Source organism: Pinus tabuliformis, chromosome 3_2, assembly GCF_031772625.1.
Source record: "Pinus tabuliformis cultivar Carrire ecotype Pingquan chromosome 3_2, CPIR1, whole genome shotgun sequence".
Classification (NCBI taxonomy): domain Eukaryota; kingdom Viridiplantae; phylum Streptophyta; class Pinopsida; order Pinales; family Pinaceae; genus Pinus; species Pinus tabuliformis.
The window spans coordinates 458691350-458694528 of record NC_142302.1 but is presented as its reverse complement, the minus strand read 5'-3'; the positions used below and the strand labels follow the sequence as shown (position 1 = coordinate 458694528).

At 43.9% G+C, this 3179-nt stretch overlaps 1 protein-coding gene across 1 annotated transcript; it reads left to right on the top strand.

Moving 5' to 3' along the window:
• The first annotated feature begins 725 nt into the window (after positions 1-725).
• Positions 726-1578, top strand: LOC149181278 (uncharacterized). Its single transcript, XM_089414140.1, has 2 exons — positions 726-761; positions 1195-1578. The coding sequence occupies exons 1-2, from the start codon at positions 726-728 to the stop codon at positions 1576-1578; spliced, it is 420 nt and encodes a 139-aa protein (XP_089270266.1).
• The last annotated feature ends 1601 nt before the right edge of the window (positions 1579-3179 follow it).

The window sequence follows — 3179 nt, the reverse complement described above, 5'->3', positions numbered from 1 at the left end:
TATCCTACCTTTGTACACACTGATCATGTAGTTATCAGGTATTTAATGAATAAACCTATTACCCCTGGTCGCATTACAAGATGGCTTTTTCTACTACAAGAATTTGACATTACTATAGTAGATAAATCAGGGAAGGACAATGTGGTTGCAGATTTCCTGTCTAGGATAGAAAATGATGGTAAGAATACATCGATTGAAGGTAATTTTCCAGATGAACATCTTTTTGTAGTTTCTACTAACACTCCGTGGTATGTAGATATTGCTAACTATCTTGCTATAGGGAAGGTGCCTCGTCATTTGTCATATAAGGATCAAAGGAATATTATTCATCATAGTACCCGATATTCATGGATGGTAGGGTATCTCTTTCATACAGGGGTTGATCAACAGATTCGACATTGTGTGGCAGAAGATGACATCTATGAGATATTAAAGGCCGCCCATGATGGCCCTTATGGAGGACATTTTGCAGATAAGAGAACAGGCCACAAAGTGCTGCAGATGGGATACTACTAGCCTTCCATCTTTCGTGATGCTCAGGATTATGTCCGTAGATGTGATAGTTTCCAACGGATGGGACAACCTGGGAAAGCAGATGAAATGCCTCTACAGCCCCAGATAGTCCTCGAACCCTTCGAGAAATGGGCCATCGATTTCGTTGGACCTTTCAATCCACCTTCTCATCAGAAAGCTCACATCTTGGTTTGCACTGATTATGTGACTAAATGGGTGGAAGCCAGAGCGGTCGCAAGAGCAACAGAGTAAGTAGTGGCAGACTTTCTTTTTGAAGAAATCTTTGCTCGATATGGTACTCCAAGGGAAATTGTGTTAGATGGAGGGGCATAGTTCACATCTCACATGATAGGGAAGCTGATGCAAAAATATGGGGTTAAACACAGAGTGGAAACCCCTTAGCATCCCTAGGCTAATGGACAGTTAGAAAGTACAAACAAGATATTGGAAAATATCTTGACAAAGAGAGTAGCAAGTCATCGCGGGGACTAGGCACAGAAACTTCCAGAAGCTTTATGGGTGTATAGAACAACATGGCAGAACACAACCGAGTTTTCTCCATTTGAGTTAGTCTATGGGAAATTCCCCTTGTTTCCGGTAGAATTTGAGATCAGCACGCTCAGAACAACTTTAGAAGTAGGGCTAGACCTATCAGAAGCACAGAAACACTGACTGGAACAGCTGAATGAGTTGGGCGAGATTCGATCGGTGGATGTCCAGAAAACTACTGCTGTTCAACAACAGAGAATGAAATGGCATGATAAATTTATCAAGAGTAAGGTGTTTCATGAAGGGGACTGGGCATTACTTTACGACTCCCGGTTTAAAGATTTCAAAGGTAAGCTTCGCACTCGTTGGATGGGACCGTATGAAGTGGACACAGTATTTGACAATGGAACAATTAGACTAATTACAATAGATGGGAATCATACTTCATTCTTAGTAAATGGACACCGTCTAAAGCTATACCACCATCCAGCCTCTAGAGATGCCTTTGTCAAACACCTTTCTGATTCATCTGGTTTAATGGTTGTTGGTATAAAGGACACTCTCACTCTGCTCTAAAAAAAAAAAAAAAACCGTTATTACTTACTTGTTTGTATTTTGCAGGAATAACAAAGGAATATGGCCAGGAGAAATGTAACACTCGGCACTGTTGATCCGCTGGTGCTGCTACTCAGCTGTTGCTGTTACTCCACTGGTGCTGTTATGCCACTGGTGCTGTTACTCCGCTGCTGCTGTTACTCCGCTGATGCTGTTACTCCGCTGATGTTGTTACTCCGCTGATGCTGTTACTCCGCTGATGCTGTTACTCCACCGGTGTTGTTACTCCATCGTTACCGTTACTCCACTGTTGTTGTTACTCCGCCGGTGCTGTTACTCCGCTGGTGCTGTTACTCCGCTGGTGCTGTTACTCCATTGGTGTTATTACTCTGCGAGTATTTTGTTGTTACTCCACCACAAGGTAGGTCCCCAGGTACGTCTCCACTTACTTTTACGGATTTAATTAAAATATTCCAAAAAGACACCAATACGTGCCACGGATGACCATAATTAAGTTGGGGGGGTTCTGTCATAATAAACGATGGCGTACCAACAAAAATGCATTCATATCACACGATTCACACCAAACCAAATCTAATGATTACGGTGATTTTGTAATCACGACCTCGACGCATTGGAATGTGTATTCATACGCAAAAAGTCATAACCGGTCACTTCCCCAACACGCTGCATTAAACCATTGAAAATATCCAACCGTACTGCCATAACTCACCATCATTCTCTAAGATTTCTTCAGATGTACCAGTACTGTTACCATCCTTTTTCCCGAGGTGACCATGATATTATTACTGTTGCCAACGGTTTGGGTCCCTATCATTTTCCCCTACCAGCTAACTGTATTCGTCGTGTTGATCCCGCCTCTACAGCGATGGGTGGATGGTCTGTGCGGCATGAGCCAGAAGACACAACAAGAGTTCGAAATAGTCGGGAGGTATGGCAGGTCTTTGAAAATGCAGGTTGGGATGTCTACTTCGACAGGTTGAGGGGGTCCAATGAGAAAATTGCGGTAGAATTCGCACTCAACCTGGAAGAAGGAAGTTCTCGGGTCCGCGGGATAGAAGTCCCTGTTATGGAGGAAGCCATTACAGAAGTTAGCGGGCTCCCTCAAAATGGACAGAGATGGTTTTCAAGGAGGACTTCCCTCCCAAAGTTTCCTGAAGCCTTTTTGCAGGCAGGAGAAAGCATCGCCCAGAAGGGTCGAGGATACGACTGAAACTCGTTACCACATCCATGGGGAGAGGTAGCAGAGTTTGTAATAAAATATATGACTTGTGAGGGGAGATACTCCACTATGTTTAAATATGATCTCCGGATATTAGCTCACCTCCGATTCCCCCAAGCAAAGGCCTTTTCATTAAATGTGCCTTATTTCTTACTAAGAAGTCTTCAGTTGATGGCACATTCTGCTCAACGGTCGCGACAGGTGATGGTGGTCATTACCCACCACAGGATGGTCCAGCTGCTGGTGATGAATGCAATTAGACAGATTCCAATTCCGTGGGAGCTATTTCAGGATCGGGATTCCACGGAGGAAGAGATAGCAGCCGCTGTGGCTGCCAGGGAAGATGAACCAGAAGAAATGGAGGAAGAATATGGAGAAG